Source organism: Mus caroli, unplaced genomic scaffold, assembly GCF_978045245.1.
Source record: "Mus caroli unplaced genomic scaffold, Mus_caroli_1 scaffold_7, whole genome shotgun sequence".
In the NCBI taxonomy this organism is placed as follows: domain Eukaryota; kingdom Metazoa; phylum Chordata; class Mammalia; order Rodentia; family Muridae; genus Mus; species Mus caroli.
The window spans coordinates 49,493,188-49,518,979 of record NW_028227262.1 but is presented as its reverse complement, the minus strand read 5'-3'; the positions used below and the strand labels follow the sequence as shown (position 1 = coordinate 49,518,979).

Below are 25,792 nucleotides of genomic sequence, written 5' to 3'. Positions count from 1 at the left end.
AATGGCTGCTTTTAAGTTGTCTAGAAAATATGCTGCAACCACTGCTATTCATGGCTGACGTGGAGTTTTATTAATAAACCCAGGCTTCCCATTTCTTAAAAGCATCCTTTTTATCTTTTGATAGTACAAGAAGACAGGAATCTGGAAGGGCTTTGGAGACATGGCCAAAATCCATTCCCTGCCCACAGCACATTGACAATTCACCCAGCGTTTGCCATGTCTGGAGTGGTTTAGGATCAGAAGGAACTGCTGAGGTCTTCCTCAGTAGACCAGGTTTGAGTCCTCAGAAGGAGGAGACAGAGCAACAGGTGAGGAGCAAGATTTCCTCCCTCTGGAAAAGAAACCAACAAGCCACAAATTACAGTTGCTTTAAAGATCTGTGGGCACATTTGTTAAAAAGCCAGGGCTCCGTGTAAAGCAAGGGCAGGTTGGCAATGGAAAAGCTACTGTCTTCAGTAATACTGGGCTACTTCCTTTCCAGACACAACATGAAATGGGATGGAATGGAAGACATGATAGACTGGGCTTCTGCAGTGCAGGAACAAGGGGAGCGTCATGGGAGAGAGCACTTGAACGAACTGATCACTTACACAATAAATAGCTCAGGTCAGCCTGGTGGTCTGAGAAGCAGCTGAGGCCCTAGAGCCTGCAGGTGAAGGTTCGAATTCAGCTGCATCCAGTTATATTTTGTGTGAAGGGATGTGGGTGAGAGTTGTGCTTCCGCTTAGAGAGAATGGGGATTTTAAGAGTACTCAGTCTATGAGTGTTTGCTGGTTTTGCACAGCCCCTCAGTTCAGACCCCAAAACTCATGGCAGGCAGCTCACAGTGACTTGTAATTCCAACTACACACACACACACACACAGAGAGTGTGGGGGGTGTCTTATATACGCACCCTGCACCATTGCATGCAGAGACTCCGCATAAACCTAGAGACCATCCTATGTCTAATATTGTAGCTACTACTTCATGTCAGGGATTTCCAACTCACACTGGTCTATGATAGCAGAGATGTTTGGGATGCCTCCCCCTCCCCCACCCTCCAAAAATGTAATCACTGTTGAAAATACAATCTAATTGTCATGGTGCCTTGTTAAAGTTTTCCTTTCCCTCAATGGGAGGGCCCGGTGTGGTGTGCATGTCTGTCATCCCAGAACTCAAAAGGGCAGGGCAGAAGGGTTACCAGGTTTATGACCTCTCTGGGCTGCACAATAAGACTATGTCTCAAAGATCTATAAAAGTCAGTCAGTCAGTCAATGACTGAAGAAATGAGTTAATATTTAAAGAATTGCTCCTGATAAAGAATTATCCAGCAGCCAGGCGTGTGATGGCGCACGTGTTTAATTCCAACACTTGGGAGACAGAGGCAAGTGGATCTCTGTGAGTTTGAGACCAACCTGGTCTACAAAGCTAGTTCCAGGATAGCCAAGACTGTTTGTTACAGAGAGAAACACTGTCTTGAAAATAACCACCACCACCAACAACAAAATAATCTAGTAAGGCTGGGCAAATGTGAAGAAGGGGTGTTATTAAGAGAATGACATTGTTTATAAATAGTGAGGCTGGAAATCAGAACCATGAAATTTCTTTTTCTAAAAGTAAAATCCTACAGAATCTTTTTAAAAATTAAAATTGAGATAAAAAGCTGAGCTAATGAGTAAGAAAACCAGCTGCTGGGGTATAGGCTGGCGGACAACCTTAGTGTCAGCCATTTTCCCATCCCTGAAGCTGCACGGAGGGAATGGGACCAGGTCTATGGAAGTCAGGAGAACTTATCTTTGAAATGGAAGGAGAAAGAACTCTAAGAGTCGTCACTGCAGGAGAACAGGACTGTAGACCACACCTCGTTTTTCTGTGTCCTTATCTGCATCGTTTAATTTTTCTGTAAACTATTCTGTATATCCTAAAATTTATAATTATTTAATATTTCGTTTCCAATTCGGAACGCCCAGATTACACCCACAGGAGCCAACACAGAAGGTTTTGCTCTCTTGGGCACTGTTGGGAGTTCAGGACTGGCCCATTGCCTCTGCCTGTCCATGCACCCACCCCGCCATTTAACTGTGTCCAGTCTCTCTGCTGGTGTCTCCTGGCAGTTTCACAAAATGTACCTGTACTTTGTAGGACCTTCAAATTCTGGCTTAAAATGAAGGTTTTCACTTACTCTTCTTTCTTCCAAAATTCCTCACTCCTTCAGAAATCAAAATAAACCGCAAGAATTAAATATTACCTCATTTGGAGCTTCAAAAGGGGCTCAGCAGAGGACTTGGGGAAAGCTCTTGGTTCTGTGTGGCGTATAAAGAACGCCCTCCTGGTTCTAGGTAATAATGGCATGGAAAATACAGAGGGAGGCGGCAAGTGGCACTGAGACATAAAAATGCCTGCCATGTGTGAAAACTCAATTTTTTTTTAAATGCAGGCATAAAAATTCAGCCAGAAAAAAAAAAATAGACATGCCAATAAAAAATGTGCGTCTTAAAATCTGGCTGCCGGTGCCCCTCCTCTCCCCAATGGATACTCTTAGCAAAGAAAACATGGTGGGTCTTTCCCCCCTCCTTTGCCTGTATTTCATTTCCAATTAAAATTAAATATAAACCCGAACGCCACCTGGATTTTAGCAAAATCCAACCCCTGCCCTCCACCCTTCCTTCTTTTTAAAGAGAAGAACCTGGACTTACATATACAAACATTTTGGTAAATGACCCGTGGCAAATTGCGTAATGCCAGTAAAAGTTGTGTTTTTTAAGTTATGAGACCCAAAGATTTTTATCTGAAATAAAACCCTGATTCAATTCAGATTCTGGAGGCCAACTGTGTCCTTAACTCTGCCTCCAAATTTAAAACATTTGTGCAAGGGGCCCCTTCGGTGGTACTCGCTCGTGGGTACCGAGTAGAGATTCTGTATTGATTAGGACTTGTGTTTTCTTTTCTAAAATGATAAATTGGGGTACTAATTGCCTACAAGGACTGGTTCTACAGTCTTCACACTGAGGTCAGGATAAACGAAGAGATGAGTAGATAGATGAAACTGCCCATGAATTACAGTCTAGTACCCAGCGATATGAAGCACGGGGATTCCTGTATCCATGGGAGGCAGGTCTTAGAAGACTCCAACAAGGAGAATTCAATAGTTTACTGATTACATGTGGATATAAGATGCGTGAGGCAGGCTAAAGAATGGAACACTCTAGAGAAATAACCCAGTCCATACCAGACCAGTATGTTGGGATCCATACTATCTTGGTCATGGCTTTGGTCCATCCTTAAAGGATCGGGGACGAGGAGGGTGATCCAGTACTGAGCACGGTTTAAAGCAGTGACTGTTTGGCCAAGGGCAATGTGCTACTTACACATTCACCACACCACCTCTTACAAAAAGGTGCATTTGCAGTGCTCCATTTTACAGGTAAGAAAATAGAGGCACAGAATGCTGGTCACACGGGACAACTTTTCTCTTCTCTTCTCTTCTCTTCTCTTCTCTTCTCTTCTCTTCTCTTCTCTTCTCTTCTCTTCTCTCTTTCTTGTTGTTGTTGTTGTTGTTTTGGTTTTTCGAGACAGGGTTTCTCTTTGTAGCCCTGGCTATCCTGGAACTCACTCTGTAGACCAGGCTGGCCTCAAACTCAGAAATCTGCCTGCCTCTGTCTCCCAAGTGCTGGGATTAAAGCCGTGCGCCTGGCTGGGACAGCTTTTTTATGCAAGAATTGTGAAAGGTGGGGCTCCACCCTTCCGGCAGGGAATTCCAGTCAAATGGTCCCCCTACCTCTACAACTCCCAAAGGGAAGTAGCCTCAGAAAGGACAGAAGTGGCTGGGAAGCGTGTACCTATGTGTGCTTGTGGCTATGGGAAGGGGGTGTCCATAGGGCCTGGGAGGCGCGAGGGATGGAGGAGAATGGAGAAAAGCAAAACAGAAGAGTGAGGCCCACTTCTTTCCCACTTCTCTGGGCATTGGCAGAGTTTTGACTTTTGTCACAGAAGAGTAAGGTTCGGTAAGAATGATTTGCCTTTGTCACAGGTCATGGTGGGAGCATCCAGAAAACTGGTGGATCTGGAGAACGCATCCAGACAAGTGGTGGCTGAAGAAATAAATGTGAAAGGAATTCTTAAAATTATTTTATTGTCTAAGAAAAAACTGTGACCAAGGCACTGCACAGGATCGAGATCATTGTATGTATTTCATATGTATTTCATTTGCATCCTGCAGGGTCTTATCTTAAAAGCACCTTCTGTTTTTTTTTGTTTTTTTTTTTTTTTTTTTTTTAGTAGAGACCCAATGTTGCTATGGAAACCTTGAGATATACAGAAAAGCAAAAAAAGTAATGTTAAACACACAAGAATCCTACAATGAAACCAAAGAGCAGGGGTCAGGGCACCGTCCCACCCAGCAAAGCACGGTCAGTCCTCAGGTAATTAAATATTAAACAAGTGTTGTTATTTTTATGCATGTTACACGTGTGTGAGCAGCTGTGTGCATACTCATGGTACATGGCACAGAAACAAATGCCACAGAGACCAGGTGTAGCCTCCTTAGCAGCACAGGTATGTATTCTTAATGGCTCTAAGATTTTATATGAAAACCACCCACTGAACTCTTCTCCCATCAGATTTAGGAACTATTCAACCGTTTATCTTGTAAACACTACACTAAAAAACACAGTCATGGATTAGATTCTTTGTATTCCACATACTATTCTTGTAGGTCGAATTCTTATTCGTGGTGGCAATGATGTTAATAATAACAGCACCAGCTGACATCTGCAGACCATTACAATGTGCTGCAAGCTCTTGGTCCTTTGTTATCCTCAGGATGGTAAATGTTGATGCTGTCCCCATTTGATGGATATGAAAACTGAGGTGCAGAGTTTTCAGATGTCCACAATAACTCATCTAGGAAGGACTGTGACTTGGGCCAGCCAGAGCTTCAATCCCACAATCTAAACCTTGCCTGCCAGCCATTCCACCAGTGTGGCTCTTCAGTCAAGCAGTGGAAGATGGGCGAGAGAAACCAAAGAAGCAAATTGTTTGGGCCTAGCCTGGATTTTGAGAATTCTGAAGGAGGGTCTGGCAATCAGTTCTAAGAAGTCCTCAACACAATCCCACAAGAACCTCTGAGAAAGATGCAATTCCTTGCAAACAAAGCAGGCAATGTGGGCTGAGCCAAAGGGGCTGTGAGAATCAGCTGAGAGTCTTGGCCAAACTGACCAAGAATGGCGTGCATTAACTCACAGGCCTGCCACAAAGGGCTGTCCATGCTTTGTGGACCACATCTATGAACCTGGCTGGTAGATCTGTGAACCTGGTTCCTGGATCATGGACCTGCCTCACACATGGCTTCTGCAGTGAGGAGAGATGAGATGCAGAGTGTACAGGCGGGTCCAGCCACCTGAATGAATGTGAAATGGCTCTCAGGGCTCCCGGCTTAACCAGACTCCCCCCCCCCCCATGCCTTAGAGAGTTTTCTTCAGAGTCGGCTAGGGTAGTGTGGTACCTGAGAAATAAGGCAAGGGACATGCTGTAGTGTGTTTACAGCCAAAAGATGAGCCCTACTCCAAGTCAGAGATAGTCGACTAAAAGGCTTAACTTAAAGTAATCCTGGAAAAGGATAGAAATATTTGTTCAAACATTGAACAAGTTAGCATACCAAAAATTCTGCAGAGGGAATGAGAAGGGTCATCTACAGAACTGTAAAACTTTGTACTTACACATATGCATGCACACAACGACATGCATATGCACACATACATGCCCCTATGCATGCCTCCTCAAGATATGTACCCACATATGCCTGTATGCACACACACACACACACACACACACTCCACAGCCAATGTTGTTTGACAATAGGTATAATAGGGTCTATGTGACAGAAATGAGCACACTTTCATCACTTGTGAAATATTGGATAAGCTTTAAAAAAATAAAAATAATTAAAAAAAAAAAACAGAAGCAACTATGTAAGAAAGAAAAGACAAAAGGCCCCAGAAGGATAAAAAATAGCAAAGCTGACTCCATCTTCTGGAAAATACAGTTAATAAGTGCACTGAACAACAATCTTCAGATCTGACAACTATTATCAAATCAGGTACTAGGTTTCAATTATTCTAATTATAGGATGAGGTAAGTAGCTAGAATTTGATATTAAAGCATAGGAAATATAGACCTTACCAAGGAAACAAGCCAGACTTAGCAGGTCCCATCTCATCCCTGCAAATCTCACATTCACACCACAGGCTATGTTAACAGAGACTCCAGCAGCTATGTCCTGCAGCCCAGTGAACTCAGGTCGGTCATGAAGACCCCTCAACTCACTATCTGCCACCAGTTGCTCCATAGCTCAAATCTATCTCACCAGTTGCTCCTAATCTCATCTATCTCAGGATTAAAAGAGTCCAAGACAAACTTTTTGGATCCTTAATTATCCAAGCCACAAGTCAAGGCTATATAGCTCAGCAATCTATCTCCACTCCGATATTTCCCACTGAAAGGTTTAAAATAAATCAGCAGATGTTCACACACTCAAGTTTCTGTTTCCTAGTTTCACTAAAGCCTTTAAAAAAAAAAACACTATGCACATACTAATTTTTCTCTCTAGGCCACTGAGGATTTATGACCCAAATCACTCTTCTATCGATTGATTAGCTTATGCTTGTCTCCTTCAGTTTATCTTTGTGTGCATTAAGATTTCTATTGATGGTTCGTGTATGTGCTTCTATATCTTATTGCACACCAATTAGACTGTGAATTCCTAGAATGCAAAGGGAGAGGGAAAGGCCGAATTTCTCTGTGGTGTCTGCTGGTGAGAACATGAGCGGGAGAAAGCCTACACTGGAAGCAAGGGAGCCGAAGCTGAGGACAGCTGCTCTCCATGACTCACCAAGAACGTCCAATCCCCATTTCCTCAGCAGCATGCCTCAAGGGTTTTTAACTATTACTAATGTCCAATTTCTTAATTTGTAAGACACTATCAGTTAAATTTCTGAAAACAAGAACAACGGAAGTGTGAGTACACCCACCTGTCACTGCATCAGACTAGAAACCGAAAGCCAAAGTTGTAAATTATGTGTATATATATGTAGACCCCCCTAAACACACACACACACACTCACACACACTCACATACACTCACACACACACTCACATACACTCACATACACTCAACACACACACACTCACATACACTCACACACACACATACACTCACACACACTCACAGACACTCACACACACACACTCACATACACACACACATTCACATACACTCACACACACTCACACACACAGACACACACACTCACACACACACTCACATACACACACACTCATATACACTCACATGCACACTCACATACACACACACTCATATACACTCACACACACACTCACATACACTCACACATACACATACACTCACACACACTCACATACACTCACACACACACACACACTTAAGCACATACATGCACATATAACATACTCAAAACACTCATACATACGTTCACACAATACACACTCACACACATGTACACTCATAGACCCCCGACACACACACACATACACAAAGCATCATCTACCCTATGACTACAAAGTAAGAGCAGAAAATCTGCCACACATTTCACATTCTACTCAATAACCCAGGGGAGGGCTACTATTTCTGTAAAGTGCAAGACCGTGCACATTTCAGGGTTTCTGGGACATATAACTTCTGCTGTAACAGGTTACCTTGGCTGGCTCTTGTAACAGTTAAATCTTTACTGTCAACTTGATGGGGTTTAGAATCACGAAAGAAACACACCTGTAGAGGTGTATCTATGAAGGCTGTGTTGTTTAAAAAGGAAAACCTCCATAAATATGAGTAGACATCCAATGGACTGACCTACCAGACTGGATGAAAAGGAGAAAGCAAGCAGAGCGTCTGCTTCCATTTCCTGACTATGGAAGCAACGTGCCCAGATGCCTCCTGGTTCTGCAGCTGTAACCTCTCCCATTGATGGACCGGACCCTCACAAACTTCAGGGCAAAATTCATTTCTGCATCCTTAAATTGTTTTTGACAGCCATGTTGTCACATCTGTGAGACAATTACTACTACAGCTGTGCAGGCATGCAGACAGCTGTAGACAGTGGTAAACAAAGAGTATCGCTTCGTTTACACAGGACTCTGCAGTATGGAATGCTAGGCTGGACTTGGCCTGAGCGCCAGAGCTCTTTGGTGCCTGTTCTGGTCCAAAGGCTCACCACAGCACCTTGTATACCACACGTGCCCAACAAACAGCTGAGGCAGGTTGAAGATTCCTTTCAGAACGCCACCCTCACAATCACTGTCATGAATCACCCCATTACAGACTATAACCTTGACAACGGTGATGGTAACTAAAGCATGCCCACCCCGTGCATGATGTCATCCTCATCTGACCGACAGGTGAATGCTACAGTAAGTCCGTACACAAGGACACATGACATAGACACATAATACCGAGCATAAAACTTTGTATTTATAAGACAAATATAAGTCTCATGACCCGAACAGCAGAATGAAAGGGAACCGGGTGGAGGCATTTCCAGCCAGTGCTTCTGCACGTTCAATGCTTACTGCACCGAAATGGAGAGCTCACCAGGAGAAGGAGCAAAATGAGGGGAGGGAAGCAATATGATCAAGGTGTTATTTATCACACACATTAGGACCAAAAATAGTCAGAAAAGAATGAGCATCGTGTCATTCTCTCGCCGTCTTTGACCTTGTAAAAGGTGGCTGAGTTCTTATGGAGGATAATGAGCGTCAGTGGGGGAAACCTTCCTTAGAGGAGCTCTGCTCTGCGCCACGCAGCCTTGAAAAATTAATATATAATAATTAGAATCACGAAACGCCACTCTTGCCCTGCTTTATGATGCTACATCTTATTTTATTAAAAATTTCCCCCAAATCTTTCTTCCCGTGGCTGTGAGAAGGCATGGCTCTGCTACGGAAAAGCAAAAGACATTTTACGCACAATTTTCCCTCGACTAGAAAGAGGTATATTGTGCCCTTCAGTGAACATAAAATTGATATTATCATCTCTTAGTTTATATCTCACTACTTAACCTTCAGATTAAAAGTTATTGGATTTGAATGACTAAAAAGACATCATGTCACCTTCCCTCCTCTGTGGAGAGACAGAAGTTCAGGGCAAGACAAAGCAGCATGGGAAGGGTTAGCAGTGGAGACGGCAGACTCTCTGCCTTGCTCAAGGGCTCAAGGAGAGACCACAACAGGACACTCATGGCTGGAAGCATGAAAAATGGCAGTGTATGCCCTGTGCTTTTAGAAACCTTGCTAAGGATGAATGTGTGAGGAGAAGTTAATTTTATTTTGAGTACCACCATAAAAGGAACAAGCCAGGGTCTGGGGACATAGCCCTATCAGTGAACTGCTTGCTTGTTTGCTTGCTAAGCAGTAGGGCCCGAGTTCAATCTCAGCACCCATATTTAAAAAAATATTAAAGCCTGGAGTGGTAGCTTGTCAGTTATCTTAGTACTGAGGAGGCTCAGGCAATGTATACCTCTAGGACTTATAGGTCAGTAATTCTAGCCTACCTGATGTGAGCTTCAGGCCAGTGAGAGGCTATATCTTAAAAAATTTAAAAAAAAAAAATCAAAGAACAAACTAGGATGACAAAATTGGGGATAGCACAAGAAGCTATTCTCTGATCTCAGCCTGCAATCCTATGTGCATGCAAGCACATGAGCACTTCTTGCGCACACACACACACAGACACACTTAACGGAAAACTTAAGCCAGGCGGTGGTGGCCCACACCTTTAATCCCAGCACTTGGGAGGCAGAGGCAGGCGGATTTCTGAGTTCGAGGCCAGCCTGGTCTACAGAGTGAGTTCCAGGACAGCCAGGACTACACTGAGAAACCCTGTCTCAAAACCCCACCCCCACCCCCCAAAAGAAAGAAAACTTAAGAGTTAGTTAGTACACACACAGTTTCTGCAGAGGCTACAAGGGCCATCTAGAAGGATTAGAGAGAAGCCAGCGTGCATCTACTGTCCCTTACTTTTTCAACTTAAATGCCACGGTGAGGAGACTTCCATCCCTGGGCAGTTTGATCTCCACCTTTCGAATGAGTTTACCAATAGCACCAGCTGTTTAATAATTACACACTGTATTTTTCCAGCAAAAGATACACACTATGCGCTCCTCCCCCAACCCCCTTGCCACTTTAAAAACAAATTCATTCTAAGAAGCTTTTGTCAATATGGAATAAAGACTCTATCAGAGATCCAGCTTAGTTAGTTTTGTTCTCTAAGATAGATAAGCCCCACTCTGTGATCAATAGGAACACAGGCGTTTTATCAGCATTCCCCATGTGACTCTTGCAAGAGATTCTAGTAACAGGCCAAGGCTAAAGGCAAAGTACTTGATAATATTAATCAGAATAAACATATACAGCTGTAGTGACTTTTAGCCTTCTTACTTTTCTCTCCTTCTTCCTTCCTTCCTCCCTCCCTCCCTCCCTTCCTTTCTTCCCTTCTTTCTCTCTCTTGGACAAAGTCTCAAGTAGCTCAGGCTGGCCTAGAACTGAAATTCACTAACTATCTAGCTGAGAATGACTCTTAACTCCTGACCCAAATGACAGGTACGTGCACTCTCCCCAGGTAAGGTTACTTTTATCATCTCAACACCACTGCAAAACACCTGAGAAGGCAGTCTCCATAAGGGGCTGTCTCCGAACCCCAGTATGCCATCCCTGGGCTGTGTGCTGGAAAGTATCAAAGAAAGAGAAGAATTGTCCTTTCCTGGTGGGACTTACAAGATATTAAAGAATCCGTGCAAGGGGTTGCAGAGAAAAAGGGGAGGGGAGCCATGATAGATCCCTAGTCAAATAGGTCCAATGTCGGTGGCCCATTATTAAATGCTGGACTAATGGCTGCCAACATCCCAGGGACTCGTTCCCTGCTAGCTGGGCCCATTCTCAGAGCTTCCACAGGAGTAGAGACTGAGGCTTCATAGAGGTACACCGTCACATGCCTTCCCTGTCACATACTGTCACATGCCTTCCCTGTGGCTTCTCCTGTGGCCCTAGCTTCTCTCCTGACTCCTGCCCAACACTCAGGCTGTAAGCTTGCTTTGCCAGGCCACATTAGTGTGTTCCCTATATCACCTCCTCCACAGGAGTGGGCAATGGAAATCTGACTAGAAGTCATATACACAAATGAACAAATTAAGTTCTGTAGGACAAAGTGGAGAGACGATCAATTCAGGGAGAACGAGTCTCATCTGAAATGTTTGAGCTCAGAAATGGTCCAGATTTTTGGAAGGTTTTAACTTTGAAATATCCATCTAGATTTATTGGTTAAACATTCCTATTTAATTAAAACAAACAAACACAAACAACAACAACAAACCCAAATGGTCCCCAAACTGAAACTTTTCTTTAGAATAGAATCAGGCCTTAGTTTTGGATTTCAGAAATATGGGGATTTTGGACTTTGCTGATGCCCCACCTTATTAAGGTTTAGAAAGAAGTATTCCCTCCCCCACAAAGGATCCTGTACTGAAAGTATGGTCCTTATTTAGTGACACTCTTATGGAAAATTCTGGAAACTTTAAGAATAGGGCTTAGGTAGCTGACATAGGTCTCTGGGGTCATGTCTTCACACTGAGTCTTGTTTTAAGCACCTCTATTTCCTGACCAGCATGAGGTGAGTGGATCTGCCAGATGCACCCATCACCATGACATCTGTCCCACCATGTCACAGACACAATGGAGCCAATGATTCTGGATGGAAATCTTTGAAACTGTGAGATAAAATAAACTTTTCATCCATCTCATCTCACTATGGTTTCTCTCAGGTGTCTGATCACAGTGACACGTGTTCTCATAACACAGGACAGCACACTCACAGGGGGTGAAAAACAACAACACAGGGTCTCCTTCTGTGAAGTGAATAAAACACAGAGTTTAACAAGGGTCTCGGGAATGTTGTGACACTTCAAAATTACAAAAGATTTGAGATCAAAGTTACTGTGATGAAAGAAACTTTGGAACAGGGAGTTCAGATCTCTCCATCAACTTTCTCCTCCTGACTCTGAGGACCACTCCCATTTATTCAGCCATTCTTTCTTGTCATAAAAGCAGCCAACTGCCTGGAGACCCTTTTTATCAGTAATCTATGTACCACCTAAAAGTACACCAGACTCCATCAGACTGGCTATATGCTTACGTCATCCAAACTTTCCAATTCAGCGCCCTTGGCTCTGCTGTCCATAAGCAGGCAGGGACAACACAGTGGAGTAGGTCTGCAGGCCCCAGAGGACAGGCAGAGGCCCCATAGCGCTGCAGAGCAAACACTTAGCAACCCCTGAAGATAGACTGTCAACAGGTTATCACTGAAATCCTATCTCCTCGGCGTTCACAAAGAGATTCTTCTGATTAGACAAGCTAGAATGAGATTATTTTATTTTTTATTAGTTAACATAATAGGGTTTAATGTGACCGTCTCAGAGCAGCAAAGCCTTCTCTTGACACTGAGAGCAGACACGTCACTCCCGATAAAATGATGTCATTTGAAGCTCTGTTCCCATGATCTCTTAACATATAGGAGGCCCCTCTCCCCTCTTGGTCTCCCACGCCATTTTAATTTCCAATGGAGAGATTAATGACACACATCTGTTCAGCAATCACAACTTGAAAGAATTTCATATGAGGCCTGCAAGTTACATAAATCTTTGAAAACAATATTTTGATGGAGGCAGGGCTAAACTAACAGAGACTAGAGAGCTAAATTTAGTATTCAGGGTAAAATATGCTTTTTTTTCCCAGAAATAGACACCAGAGGAATTAAGAAAAAGGGGGTGGGGGCTGTTTTTGTTGTGGCTGGCTTCTCTTTACTTACCAGAATCATCTAAACTCTCATTTCTGCTGTCTTTCAATTTGTTTGCATGGTTTCACTAACATGGGCATCACTGATTCGTACCATACACTTTCCTGCAACCACATTTTCTTTTTTTAATTTGACTTGGGCAATGTCTCTGATAACAGTGTATTTCAACAGAGCAAAATTAGAATTTAATTTTTTACCTAGCTGCTAAAGAATATGTTAGCTTCCAACTTGTACTGGGTCCCAGTAGGGCACTCTATATTAGTAATACTTTTCTCTACACCACTTTTCTAGAAAGTTCCCTTCTAGGATGCTGAGATTTCATCATTTCTTTCCTCTCAACAGCATCAAAAGAGCCATCCCAGGCAGCGGCAAAGGTACAGGCTACTTCAGTGGAAAAGTAGCAGAATGTCAGAGCTAACCTAGACTGGTACCTCAGTCTCATGCCCAGACTCCTGGGTCCACTGCGCTAGGTCACTCTGTGCAAAGCAAGAACTAATAATGACAAGTCGCGTAATTTCCACACAGTTCCCTTAAAGAAGGTTGTAGTGGCTATTCCTGGTTGTCAACTTGACTATATTTGGAATGAACTACAAACCAGAATTGGAAGGCTCACCAGTGACCCTAATCTGGAGGCTGGGAGATAGAAGTTTCTGATCTGGATCTTGGTATGGAGATCTTGAGGCATAGTGGCTATGGATTCCAGAAGATTAAGACAGGGAGATCTCTGAGTTCAAGGTCATCCAGGATTTAAGGTGTGGTGGAACACACCTTTAATCTGGGCTACACCTTCTGCTGCAGACAATATAAGGACATTGGAAGAAGGGAGTCTCGCTCTTGCTCCTTCGCCTGCTTGCTGTGTGAGACTGAGTAACTGCTAGATCCTTGGACTTCCATTCACAGCTGCGACTGAACCATTGTCGGGAATTGGACTGCAGACTGTAAGTCATCAATAAATTCCTTTACTATATAGAGACTATCCATAAGTTCTGTGACTCTAGAGAACCCTGACTAATACAAAGGTGGTATGTATGAGAAACCAAGGCATGTGCTTTGTGCATGAAGCAGTCAACCTCTCTCCCACTCAGTACCCTCCAGTAAATTGAATAACAAACAAAGACCACTGACGAGCTACATGCCACCATTTTGAAAGTGAAGAGGTAACCTTTCAAGTACTTGTTTTTATGCTACAAATCAAGATCCACTAACTTTACATTACCTTATGGCATGGACACATTTGTCTATGTGAGACCCTTGGAGCCCATATGGACACCGTAACGGTTTACATTAATTGTTAACTTGATAAAATATATAATCAACTAGAATGTGGGAGACACCCCCACATGGGCTACAATCCTGGGCAGGAAAAAGAGGCTGGACACCAGCATTCATGTCTCTCTGCTTCCTGACTGCAGGTGTCATGTGACCACCTGTGTCTTCACACCTTCATGGTAACTTTCCCACCATGATGGACTACTGTGAGCCAGAATAAATCCTTCCCTCTTTAGACAGCTGTTCTAGGTGTTCTGCCGTGGCAGTGAGAAAAGTAATGACTACGGTTACCCAGGTCCATGATGCCCAAACCTCCGGCATGACACAGTGATGGATTTGCATGGAGCAAATCCCACCCTCTTCTCATGGACTTTAAAGCTATCTCTGCATTACGCATGGTAACCCAACACAAGGCCGGCAGCAGAGAAGTAGTTGCTAACCTGTGCTTGGAGATTAAGGACAAGAAAATACAGATGTGTTCAGTTCAAAATGCAGTTTTCCTCCCAGCCCTTAGCTCCACAGTTGAATCTGTTAACAGAACCATGCCTACAAGGAGCTGACTGTCAATGCCACGATGTAAGTATCTATGATTCTGCCAGGTTCCTCTGATTATCTACTTTCTAAGCCCCTGTTGAATGTATGTTGATCCATTTGCTTTGAGAGCTCAGGCCCCTGTGTATCTATTTGTACTTTACCACCCTTTTCTTCCCACGACCTCAGTGGGGCTTTTACACCCCTTCCCTCACATGAGACTTCCACAAGCCTTCCCTATGCTTTCTTCCTGTCTTACCTCCTTGCCAGGCATTGAACACTCTTTCTCCTTGTTTACATTGTTGACTGGAATCATAGTCTTTCTTTGACCAAAAACTCCAACATTTTTAACCAAATGTCAGATAAGCTACAAAAAAAAAGACCTTCGCTTGCTTATTCCACATTAAGTAACAAGCTCTTCAGTTGCAAGTGTGGAATATCTTTTTTTAAATGACTTTCTCACCTGTTCTCCTCATATAAAATGATAACCACACCCAAGACCACAGCCACCCCAAAATCTCAGTCACCAAAACTCCCCTTCTGCTGATTTGCACACAATAAAATGGCAAGTGGTACCAAAAAAATTTAACCCCCCCCTCCAAAGAAAGCACCCATCATTTAAAAGGGGGATGTTGCTAAGAAATAGCTGGTTTATTTAACAGCTATTCATTTTTATTGAATAAACATTTTCTGGTATGCATTCTGTTAATTGACCTGCCAGCATATGCTGTATATGGAGAAACTTCTAAACATTATGTTCTATGTAATATGCTTATCTGAGAAAGCTCTCATTTGCAGCAATATGGAAATAAAATCGTGCTTTTAAGAATTCAAGACTTTTCAAATGCATTAATCCACAGAGTTTATGAAATTGCTCTGGACATTTTAAAATCCTTCCCTTAAGGAGGGAGAGAACAAAACCTTAACAATCAATAATAGTATCTGTTGCTAAGTTCCATAATGGAGTAGGCATTCCCCAACACAGAGCTCAGAGACAGAAATGGGGGCAGGCATAATAGGAAGTGAAAAGCAGTTATGGTATAGGGTAAAAGGACAACTAAAGGGCTCCAAGAGAATGTTCAGAAATGCTATCGAATTACATTATTAAAAAACCATTGTAATAGTTCCAGGACCTGGATATAAATAGAGTTGAAACACTGAGAGAACATGCTTTGTTTTGAGGAGGGAAGACAGGGCACTTGTATGGGGCGGGCTTCTCCAGCTAATGGCCACATTTCTCTTTGGCTGGTAGCTTTCTGGATGATGATGCATCTTCTAGCCCCGCCCGCCTAGCTGATTTGCCTAGAGGGCAGGGGTAGAATTCTGCCTGGTGGAGCCACAGTGAACAGCAAGGCTGCAGGGCTCCTGTCTTCAGAGGCGATTCATCTCCCAACAGTTGCTGCCCTTGTGAGATAGTCACCCAAGACTGCCAGACGCTGCTCTTTGCTTTTTCTTGGGAGTGGAAGGAAAAGCAACGGCCTCCCATTTCTCCAGGCTGTTAACTAGATAATTCTTTAAAACAAATTCTGTGTGGGACTGCAACTTGGGCAACCAACGGGATCACTATGGTAGTGGCTCTTTGTGAGTGCTACAGTTTCCAAAAAGGGCACTTGCTATAATTTGTAGTCATGGTTGGCAAGAAGGAGCCCAACACAGAGCTCACTTGGCAGGGCACCCACCCCCACCATCACCTAACACCAAAAGGCTTCGGTGCAAGCAGGATATTCAGAACCATTCCTTGTAACTCATGGCGTAATTAACTCGATTTTACACCAGGCAGCTTGAAGCCAGATCTTTGTGTTCCATGGACTTCTGACATATTTTACAGTTCTCTCTTCCACTGTCCTACATTAATCAAAGCTGTAACCCCTGTTGTCTTTGTACTACGGAATCAGAATGTGCCCCTGGCGAGGAATGGGGGAAAAGTCAACAGGAATTAAATTTCAGTGCAACTGTTTACTCAACTGTGGCCTGCAGATATTGAAATTTTATCCGTGGTTTTGTGTGACTACTGCAGTAATGAATTCAGCATGGCTGCGACTTGCTCGGCACTCTCTGGCTGCGGGAGGAAAATGACGGAAACCACGCAGGTCTACGAGCGAGCGAAACTCGCAGTTTCTCCACGTGTTTAATTGCTGCTGTTTTCCGGGTCTCAGAAAAGCTGGGGAGCTTGGGGCCCCTGGAATATTAGGGAGCCTGTACTTTTTCTTCTGTCACCTTCCCACACAATCCCATTTCCCCCAACCAACCTGTGCTGAGGCTTCTCTTATGTAGGGAGTCAAAGCAGCTGGTGACGTTTTATAAGGCCTAAGAGGGCTCGCCAACCATAATAAGTGGGGCTTTAGTCACAATCCTAGACCTGACGGATGCCTTTCTCCCTCAAACGTATCAGTGACAAATAGACAGAAAATTGCCGTGAAATATTTATTTTCAAGCTTCAAAGTGGAATCAAAAATCAAGTACTTGAACATGCATGGAAGACCATTTATTTAACGACATGTTCTCTAGGTCTCAGGCCCAGGTAACTCCATGGTGACTCATTATCTGCGGGGAGAGATGCAAGTGAAATGTGCTTCCAGAGTGTTCTCCTGTTTCACTCGCGTGTTACTGATGCTATGGTTTTGGGTGGGATTCTGGGAGCAGTAGGAGGACTGAATATGTAAACTTTCGTGGTAGGTTAAATGCTTTCTTGTTATTTGTTTAAACTTTTTTATCTTTACATTTGGGTATAGAGAGGGAGGAGCATGGCGGGGAATCAAACCTGAGTCCTCAGGCGTGGTGGCCAGCAAGTTTACCTGCTGGCTCCTCGGTTAAATATCTCACTATTCTGAATAATTAATTGTCCATCTACCAGGTAAAATTTAATAAAAGTTAATCTCCCACTTATTTAACTGATGTTCTCTAGATGCAAATGACTTGGGGTGCACACCGCACGGGCCTCACCTCAACTATGTCATAAAGAAATGGCTGATCTTGACCTCCATCTTCTAAGGGCACAGCAGACAGTATTCTAAAACTACTTGTTCCCCCATAAATACGCAAGGCTTTCTCACTGATGGACATCAGTACAAATACACTCCTGCCAGTTAGTGCTAGGTTTGCTAGTGTGAATGGTTTAGAACTCAGCCATCGAGCACTAAATTAATACAGCACAAAGTGACATAAATTCAGGCTGACTGGGTGGAGGCAGAAATGGCTGGGGTGACAAGAAAAGAGATCAAGTCATGCCGCAAAACCCCCGTGAACCGACTTGGTTTGTCTGCCAACCTCCCTTTCTTTTCCTTTTCCCAGATCTTTCCCCCAACTGGTTCTATGGTCTAATGCGGCACCAACTGATAACTAATGGGTTCACAGTCTATGGTGATGTTTTAATACTGCATCTGAGATCCTGATGCATTTTAATGACTGTCTGGAATTCAACTATCTGGGAGGTAGAGACAAGAGGATCCAGAATTCTTGGCTGGCTTTGGGTACATCATAATTTCCATGCCAGTAGCCCAGCTACATGAGAAACTGTCTCAGGGAGACCATCAGACAGCCCTTACCAAAAGCCTCACTCCTTTGAATTTGATTCAGATTTTAAGAAAGTAGTTTGAAGGTTTGTCCTTTTCTTGTATGGCATTTCCCAACAATTTCTCTATGAAAAAGTTACCAAATTTCCTCAAGATATTTCATTCCTTTTTTTTTTTCCCCTCTCAAATACTTGATTATAAATGGTACCACACTACACGTAAGATAAATGAATCAAGGACAAACCTGCCTTGTTATCAGGAGCAAAAACTCGAAATATTTCCTGATCCCACAGGGTGGGAAAGCAAATCCAGTGTTCAAGGAAATGCTATTTACATTTGAATTTTTACCAACACAATGCCCTGTCTTAGGTCACCTGTACCACTGGGAAATGTTTCAACAGTCACTCCCAAGGACTGACTTCCACCTGGGGAGGGCAAAGAGGGAAAGAGAATGTCCCAGGCCAAGGACGGGTGGAAGAGGTTCAGATAGGAGATCAGTTAAAAGCAACACTGTGATTTTAGCCAGCAACACGTGATGTCAGACTCCAGCAAACATATGCAAATGCATACACCTTAGTTCCTAGAAGTAAGAGGAAGTCATGTCCCAAATTGAGGTCTGTTTTATAGACATGGTCCTGCTATTTAACCATTTATGTTTCTATATGTGTCTCTATTTGACTACTCACTCTGACCCACCCATTGTGGCCCCCATTTCCTTCATCCCTTAGCCCTGATTTTCTTTCTTCGTAAGGCTTAAGCTTCTGCTTAATTAATTAATTAATTAATTACTGCTTTATTTCTTAACTAAAGCATCAACCTTTTCATGCCCCCCCCCCCCAGAGTCATTTTAAATGAAGAATAAAAATTTAGGTGACACACTGGGGTCTGGAAGAGAGTGGCTCAAGGTTCATTCAACTCCAAGTCTAACAGTCACTCTCTTCGGAAGGACACTTCACCTCCCGAGGGTTTCAAAATTCGTCTCGTCCAGGAGGAAGGCTAGACGCCTAAGAATACGCTGCTTCCAGGCATATGGATGTGCCTGCAGCACAGACAGTGGCTCAGTTACCACTCAGCACCCCAGCTCCCAGGCAAGTACCTGCTGTTGCTGCTGCTGGACGTGGGCAAGGTCGGCTGCCCCCAGGTCCACCGCTGGTGCCTCTCCGTTGGACCGAGTGTCACGAAGTGCCCCGCACTCTAGTAAGTGGTTGCCACCGCTGGACCCGTTCTGGATGGCTGATCCGTTACTTTTTGTCTCAGACCCAGATTCTTGCATCATGACTCAAAAACCTGAGAGAAGGATTTCCAGAAGTTGGGGTGGGGGGAGTGAAGGCGAGAGAGAGGGGTGGGGAAGGGGAGAGAGAGAGAGAGAAAGAGAGAGAGACACCTGTTAAAACACTTGCTGTTCAGAATGAAAGAAGTTGCCAAACGTGTAAGCAGTTCTTATTCTACTTTCCCCTTTCCCCACATGAGTAGACTGGTCCCCTACTTTAGGACTAGGGGGCTGTCATTCAACTCAAGTATGATTTCAAATATATAATTTCTTCCCTCTTAGGAAAAATAGAAAGGTTCAGGTGATCCAAGAAGTTAGGAGCCAATTTCTGATGGGATTCAGATATTTTGCTAAAAAGAAAATACTTGAGGTCATCATACAAGTATAAATTTCAATATTATTAGGACCAGAAGCTCTGGGACAAACAATATCCTCTGAGAATATTCTCCAATCTCAGTCTCTCAAGTGACATGACCCATCACTACAAGACCCAGTAAGGGAATTGGTGCTGAAATGCAACAGCCAAACACATTTTAAGGATTTTAAACCCTTGATACCATCTGGACAGTTAGAAATTGGTCGTTCCTATAAGACAGGCCACTGCTAAAAAGACAGGGGCAAAAAGAACTTCCCATTTTGCAGACACTGAATGAATTCAGCCTATAACTACTGTTGGTGAGAAAGCACATTCTGCGCTAATTTTCCCCCTGGTCTGGTAGATGATGGTCCCCAGGGTAGGAGTAAGGGCTGATGTTTCAGGGCGATCCTTCAGACTCTTAATTTTGGAGAGAAGTGCTGGCTGGGCAGACCACAGAAGAGGTCAGAATTTCCAAGCGCTAAATGTGAGGCTTGGGCTACAGCTCAGTGATAGAATGTTTGCCTAACGAATATGGGATACTGGGTTCACTCCTTAGTATTGCCAGAAAGTATATTAATTAAAAGAAAAAAAATGAAAGTACTAAAATGTCTATTAGGAAAAAATATATATATACATATGTGTGTGTAAAATGGAAAATAGAGAAAAGTCTGTTTTCTCCTTTTATGTTTCAGTGTTTTGTTTTGTGGTGTCTCATCCCAGCCTTTTGGAGATAGGGCTCTATGGTAAAGCCCAGGTTAGCCTTGAACTTGAAATCCTTCTGCCTCAGCCTCCCAGGTCTTATAGGCAAAGACAATACCTAACACTAACTATACTACTTAATTCTTGTTATTCTCTTGAGCACAAAAATCATTAGCTTGGGGAGGCAGTTTAGGTTCCCATCCAGGATAAAACACATCGACTGATCAGCAGCCCTGAGCTGGATTCTCCATCAACGCAGGTGATTCCTACACGTTCCGTGGCTGCCAACAGTAATCATCAGTTCTACTGCATAGACAGGAAAACTGAAGCTTGGGATGGGGAGAAGGCTCAATGGGTAAAAGCACTGGCTACATAAGCCTGGTTCCTGAGTTCAGGTCCTGGGAGCCAAGGAAGAGCTGGATCCAGTAGTATAAGCATCCATCTGTCAGTAAATGGGATTTGGAGGTAAGGAAACCTTCAGGGGCGTATGTGCCAGGTAGTCTGGCTTCTGCAGCAGCATAGAAACCCTGTCCTAAACAAGGCAAAATGGCTAGGGTTGGCATCTGAGGGCTGTCTTCTGGTTTCCAAAGACTTACAGTGGCATGCATGTTCCTCCACGCATGCCCAGCCTCCAACGCAGGTAAACTTTAAAGAGAAGGGGGTGGGGTGGGGACTTCATAGCCACTGTGCCATGGCTAACTACGGCCAGCACAGGACGGGAGGTGTTCTGCTTCCATATCCCTCACCCACTGCGTGTTTTCTGAAGGCTGAGGTACAGGGTGACAAGCCAAGTTCACAGACTTAGGATGTGGAAAGGAAAACTTCTAGTCACCAGAGGAAGCAGTCAGTTCAAACATCAAAGCTGAGAAACGCTTAAATCATGAAGACTTCAATGTGAATTCCTGATGCCAGACAAAACAAAAACCATTTCATTCACATCACCCTTACGGAGGGCCACCTATTTCTTTCCCACTGCACTAGATACACTACCACATGGAAACTGAAGACACCCTAAGAGGAGGCGGTGCTTCTGTTAAAGACTAACAGAAGTCCGTTCTCTGCAACTTGCCCGAAAACCAAAGAGAAGAATTGTCCATTTAAAGACTCCCATTTCATCCGCCTCCAGTCCATAGTTAAGTGCAGCTTCATGGTAAGAAACCAAGGACAGATTTCGTCGTCAATTGGATTCTGGAGTTTATCAAGAAGAGCCTTTGGTGTTAGCAGGTATGAGACAATATGAGAAGCAACAGAGAGTCTCCTTGTGTCTTTGGACCAAATCTTCTAGTAATTACTGTCCTTTAGAAAGGCCTGCAGCTGCTTATGCCCCACCATGGAAAGAATCTATCAAAACAGAACAAAACAAAACAAACCCCAAGAAAACAAAACAACAGCCCCAAAAGATACGCAACAAGAGACCAGGAACATGAAACTATTCCTCTATCTCAAATGTGCTCGAGCCCAGGAGTCTCTCAGTGCTTTACATTCTATACCACACACTTGCTCAGTTGTATGTTTGGGTGCATAAGAGAATAGGTTTCTGGCTGGATGGAGCACAGTGGTATAGCAGGCGCCTTGTAGGCAGTAAGTCCTAAGTCATCCCCAATACTGCACAGTGACAAGGGAATAGACATATATCTCAGGGTAGTTGGCAATGAAATCCACTTTATTATTAGTTACAAAAGAAAGATATCTAAATAAAACAGGTGTTTCCCACCTTCTGGCAAGTCTGCCTATAACAAAGGGTCAACTCACAGGACAGAAAAATCCCTTCTTTTTCTTTAAGATTTTTTTAAAAATATTTTCATGTTTTAAAGATTTAAAGAATGTTTTGCTTCCATTTGTGTGTGTGTGTGTGTACCATGTATGTGCCTGGTGCCCAAGGATGTCAGAAGAGGGCTGTAGAGCCTGCTAGAACTGACAGTTGGATGATTGGTCACTATAGGCATACTGGGAATTGAATCCTGGGCCTCTGGAAGAGTAGCCAGTGCCCCTAACTGCTGAGCCATCTCTCTGCAAATGGCCTTTCTGAGCCTGCCTCACCTGCCCTCAGACAGGAGCACACAGTCATATATTCTGTCTCTAGGGAACAGGGTTGTGCATGTGCTGCCTTCAAACCACATGCTCTCAGAGATCTGGGGCCAGAGAACAGGTGTCTAAGAGCCTGCCTCTGTTTTAGTTTCCTCGGTTGACACCATCATGGTAGGCGGAGTATGAACCACCTCTGATGCAGTTGGAAAAGAAGCAACGCCTTTGCTCTGTGCAGCTCCAAAACAGGCTGCGAAGTTCTCCAGGACAAGTTAGGCAGGCCTGCAGCCAAGGAACTTGGCTCATGAATTAGGTTTGTGAGAGTACAGGGTTTGGGACTAAAACTGTATAAAGGAATTATTTTGGTCTAAGGATGTCCTCAGCCAAGTGCTAACTAGAGTACATGGGCTGGAGGACTTTTAATTTTCTAAAAGGTACAACATCAATTGGAGGCTTTGTGAAACGTCCATGTAGAAAATGAAAGATTAGGTGTCTAAGTATCTCTGACACTGTCTGGACCATGAGTGCTTCTATCAAACATCCCAGGCCATTTAATAAGTGTTTATATCTCCATATAAAACCCTCCGATACATTTAAATCTCAAACTCCCAAGTGTCCAGAAGGGAGATAAATGTTATTCCCTTTTGAGAGACAAGAAAACTACTGCTTAGATTAGGAGACAGACGAAGCCATAGATTCTCTCCATTTTGGACCTGACCAAGACCTGACCAAGACTTCCTCCTTCAGAGAGGCTCTGGCTAAGTGACGAATGAGTACACTGACCAGGAGAAACTGAATTTCAGCAAAGGCAAGAAGGGGGCAGGTGGGAAAAGAGAAGGTCCTAAAATACACAGAGGCAAAGGCCCTCAATGTCTCAGGAAGCAACCCTGTCTTTTCCTATTGACTTCCCACTGTGGCAGTGGGAAGCAAGCACCGGGCTGGGATGGAGCAATGCCTTCTCTTTTCTTAGAGGGGGTTTGTCCCAAGGCCTTTGTTTGTTCAACCTCTGCTCCTCCTCTCTGGGACTGTTCCTTGCACCAAAAGAGTCACCTTCCCCCACTATGAATGGAAAGCACAACATGTCCTGTTAAGCAGTGTGTGGCACTTGGATTTGAGGAGCTGTCTCTGGAGGCTTCAGCCACCTCTTACCCAAGCCATTCCTCAGTTTCCCCTGATGCCTTCGCACAGGACCATGACCTGCTCAGGCATCTGACTACCCATACACTGCAATCCTCCAGGCCTGACACTCTAGGCCATGGCTGTCAGAGACAGAAGGAAGCCCAGACCATGCTCTTTCCACCTTGCTTGGAAATATGACAGAGATACGAATTTAAAGGATCACTTTGTTCTGCTTGTTTGTCTGTCTGTTTGTTTGTCTGTTTGTTTTTAGGAGACTTTGAAAAATAAGGAGAGCTGGGTCTCACATGCTTATTAATTGTTGCTGCCAACAGCACTCCTCTGTGGAGACCTTCTGGAAAATTCATAATGTCCAGGCCAACGTATTTATAGTAAACTAAAACACAGCTTTATTATTATGATTATTTCCTTGGTTACAGTGTTGTTGCTGAAAATTTAGAAGAAAAAAAAAAAAAGCCCTTGTTATCACGCTTGTAAAAGATTTTTAAGCTAACAAAAAGTTCGGTCTTGATTCCAGGGCAGTTAATTAAGGTTGACCAAGTCAGGCAGAAGTAAATTAACTTGGCTGATCAATTATTTATATGAAGCAGAATAAATGCCCTTAAAGAACTTGGTCCGTTCACAAAGGGATGTGTAAATTAAACCAAACAGAGTTTTGTAGACTATGTCTCTACTGCTGTGAGAGAAGTGAGGTTAAGGGCAATGCAACATCCAGGACAGTGAGCAGAGGAACTACGCATTGCCATCCGTAGCCCTGAGCAAGGACCACCCCTTCCTCACTCACATCCTATGTAGAGAATGAAGGGATGTAGACTACAATGTTGAAGAGAAAACAAAAACCAGCAGGGTGGGAAGGAGGGTGGGAGGGAGGGAGGGACAGACCAAGAGTGTTAGGATTCCAGAAACAGTAAACATGTGTCTCTTGTTCTCCCATCTCTCCTCTCTCTCTCCCTCTCTTTTTGGTTTTCGAGACAGGGTTTCTCTGTATAGCCCTGGCTGTCCTGGAACTCACTCTGTAGACCAGGCTGGCCTCGAACTCAGAAATTCGCCTGCCTCTGCCTCCCGAGCGCTGAGAATAAAGGTGTGCGCCACTACGCCCGGTTGCTTTCTCATCTCTTAACTTAGCATTTTAGACATTAGCAAAGCAAGAGGATGATGCATTAGCTTTGGTTCTGAACTTTTAAATTACAGAATTCTTCCTAATCTTGAATCTATCGTACGGAGGAAAAAAATATCAACACACTATCTAAAGAAAGATTTTTTTTTTAAAGTGTGTGCTTTTTCAGGGTCTCACTGAGCAAATGAACTGGTTCCTGTACAATGCACACAAAGTTTACATGGTAACAGAAGACAAACAAAGGAGTTTCAAGGAGCAAGGTGCAGTTACATGGTGGGGTGGCTTAGGACATCAAATAAGCCCCACCCTATAACCACTTGTGAGTTGCTCCCTTGAAAAAGAGAGGCAATAGAACAGCCCAGATGAAAGTCAGGGCCCCTTAGTGGAGGCCTTGTGGGACGGGGATGCCACATGAGACATGGCATCGGACTTGGTGACACTGGAGCAGGCAGCAGTGGGGACAGGAAGTGGGCAGCAGTAGGGGGCCATATTCAGGGCTAGGAAACTAGACAGGAGAGGCACAGCAGCAACCACTCCCACAATACTAAGTCCCTCTCTAGAAGCAGAAAAAGTAAACTACAGTAAGAAGAAGTGCTTGAGGAGAACAAGCCAAACACAAGAGTGAATGACAGCAGCTGATCATTGCTCTTCTGAGGTGACTCTGACAAGCCATGGATGAATCCTTCACATAACAAATCTTTGTCCAAAGCCCCGACTGGTCCTACATCATGGCGAGACAGACCACCCAAGCACAAGTCCATGAAGTGAAGTCGAGGTGCTGAAGATACTACCTTCCAATACCAAATTTTCATAATTATAACAGAAAGGCGTAAATTTTCTAATGCATAGCAGTTCAAAAAGTAATCAAGGGAATGAGCCGCAGGGCTATTTTAATGTATGCAAAGCTAGTGACCCACAGTAAATGGGAGGTAGGCGACAATGAATGCAAAGTAAGGCGCACACACTAAACTCCGGGTCTGATGAGGGACGGCTAAAATTAACACCCAATTAAT

General features: G+C 43.8%; 1 protein-coding gene across 14 annotated transcripts in view; it reads right to left on the bottom strand.

Annotated features, from left to right (window-relative positions):
- Foxp1 (forkhead box P1) overlaps positions 1 to 25,792 on the bottom strand; it is a 597,317-nt gene that overhangs the window by 214,530 nt on the left and 356,995 nt on the right. For all 14 annotated transcript variants that reach the window (XM_029478340.2, XM_085840212.1, XM_085840223.1 and 11 more), the window contains one exon: positions 19,270 to 19,460. In XM_029478340.2, the coding sequence (XP_029334200.1) occupies positions 19,270 to 19,449 (180 nt within the window). In that variant the 5' untranslated portion in view covers positions 19,450 to 19,460. The remainder of the gene's footprint in view (positions 1 to 19,269; positions 19,461 to 25,792) is intronic.